Genomic DNA, 2,330 nt, shown 5'->3' on the forward strand with positions numbered 1-2,330 from the left:
GAAAGATGCCCTTGGGTTGGGAGCTAAACTGCTTTTGTCAGGCTTGTGTGGCTTGACCACAGGCAGCAGGATTACTCTGACAGGACTGTAGCCTCTTCTGTTGTAGCCATAGCCAAGGAATTTGTTCCCTTCTTGAGAGAGAAGCTGTGCAGCTCACTTGGCACCAGAGTGGATGCAACTGTGATGGTGCCAGAAAAAGGCTAGCCCAAAATGTTGAGGTGCTCTTCTGTCTGCTCTAACTGGTGAACTCCCACTTTTTTAATAAAGAACCTCTTAAATGTAAACTGAAAAGAATAATTGCAGCTTTCATTATGTCTCCTTCAACTAACTGCAAAGAGTGGCCTAGGGCTATGTTAAGTCTTTTGTGCCTCCATGGCAGGTTGTTACTTTTGCACAGCTGTTTAATCTGTAGTTTATTACCTGAAGTTGTTTCATTAAGACTTAGTAGAGTGATTAATGTGTTCTGGGGCATAATCCTCTCCCCCACCCTTTTTAAAGGAGATTGGAAAATATACCCCTGGATAAGCCACAGAAGAGGATGGAGTTCAGAGCACATGTAAATATCTCAGCTCAGAGGTGTATCCTGCCTGTTGCTGATGCATGATTGATGGGGGTGGGTTTTTTTTGTTTTTGTGGGTGTTTGGCTTTTTTTTCCTCTAAACACAAAGCCCCTGCAGTGTTTAGGAAATGCAGTAACTTCCTTCCCTGCTACCATGCTCTGGAAAATACTTTGTGGGGACATGGCCAAGGCTTATTAATATTCTGAAGATGGCAAAATTACTTTAGCGGTTCTGTGCCCTGGCTAAACCAGCTTGCCTAGTTTGGGCGTCTTTGATGTTGCCTTGCTAATGTACAGTTGCTAACAAATTCCCTCTGAAAGGAGACTGCAGTTTTATGCTCTGCAAAGCTGCATTTGCATTGTGCGTTTGAGCAGATGTGTGAATTGTCCTACATTTTTTCATGCTGTTAGCGTGTGAGAGGGAATCAAAAGATTTCAGAGCCTGCTTTCACTTCTGTAGAGAGTGAGAAAGATCATAGTGACATAGACCTGTCACTGCTCCTTTTATGCCTGTTCAGACTTTTCTGCTCTGGCAATTCTACTTTTCTAAATGTGGAACCTAATTGGCATCTTTCAGGCTTCTTTTCTACTCCTCTGTTTGCCCTATATGCTTCCACTAATGATAAATCTCATTACTTGCGCTAATATGCAGCTTGTGACAGTTGATAGAAAGAACAGAGCTTATGGAAAACGTGACTGTCTACCACAGGAGACCTTTAGCTGTCAGACATGAAATGTTGGGTGCATCTCTTCCAGTCTGAGCATGTCTGCACCTCTGAAAAGACATCAGTCCTTCAAGTGGGCAGAGCACAATGCAGCAGCTTTTCTTCCCTTGCTGTGCTCTTCTCCACCATCTGTTCTCTCCATCCCAAACAGCCACTCCTGTGGGTGCAGGCGTTCTGCTCTCACAGCCCAACTGCATCTTGCTTTGGTGGGGTCGGGTGTGACAGGCCTCTGCCCATCGAATGCAAAGAAAGACACAGAACAAAAAGCAGTGCTGGGGTTTTCTTCAAGCAGGTCTGTGTTACTCCCAGATAACTACTTTCCGCATAAGAGCAGTAGGGACTGCAGTCTGAGTGGGTTCTTCCTTCCCAGCGCTTCTCTGTGAAGAATGGCACATAATTCTTGAAAATATCTTCATCTTGCAAAATCATTTGGGCTGAACATTTTGATAGGTGGACAGGATGAATAAGTGGTAGTACAGATCATCACAGACTGTTTTATTAAGAATAAAAATCACTTATTATAAACATTCTCTACATGTAGGTAAGGTCTGGCTGGAATCTAAGAGATATAAAAAGTGTCTTAGTTTCTAAAAGAACAAAGTAAAATCTATTCTGAAAGAATATTATACAACACCATTTTTATGAGATTGCTTATTCTCTACAGTAGGAGTGATGCTTTTTTTTTCTGATCATTGACTCCTCTAATGCCTTGGAGGCTCTCACAGTTCCATTTCTGAAGTGGTTAAGTTCTGGAGTATGCTCATTTTCCATGTTTAAAAGAGAACCTAAAAAAAGACAACAAAAAGGGAAACAATGTACAACTGGAAGAGAAGCAACATGCAATGAGACAGCAGTGTCAATGTGTTCTGCAATTTTGGGGAACTTTAGGGATGCTGCCTGAGCTTGTGGGTCCTGCATACAGCTGCTTCATACGCTGTAAGCAAACCTCCAGGGACAGCTGGCATGTTCCCACAGCAGAGTCTTAATGTGCTAGCAGGGGAGGCAAGTATCGTGTAGTTTTGCTCTGAAATGCCTTTCCCCCGCCC

General features: G+C 43.1%; 1 protein-coding gene across 1 annotated transcript in view; it reads right to left on the reverse strand.

Annotated features, from left to right (window-relative positions):
* Positions 1-2,044: 2,044 nt before the first annotated feature.
* The window catches only part of RILPL2 (Rab interacting lysosomal protein-like 2), a gene marked incomplete at its 5' end in the record, with an annotated part of 2,776 nt that continues 2,490 nt past the window's right edge, over positions 2,045-2,330 (reverse strand). The window contains one exon of the mRNA XM_010286869.1: positions 2,045-2,069. Coding sequence (XP_010285171.1) covers positions 2,045-2,069 — 25 coding nt within the window. The remainder of the gene's footprint in view (positions 2,070-2,330) is intronic.

Source organism: Phaethon lepturus, unplaced genomic scaffold, assembly GCF_000687285.1.
Source record: "Phaethon lepturus isolate BGI_N335 unplaced genomic scaffold, ASM68728v1 scaffold18255, whole genome shotgun sequence".
NCBI classification, from domain to species: Eukaryota; Metazoa; Chordata; class Aves; order Phaethontiformes; family Phaethontidae; genus Phaethon; species Phaethon lepturus.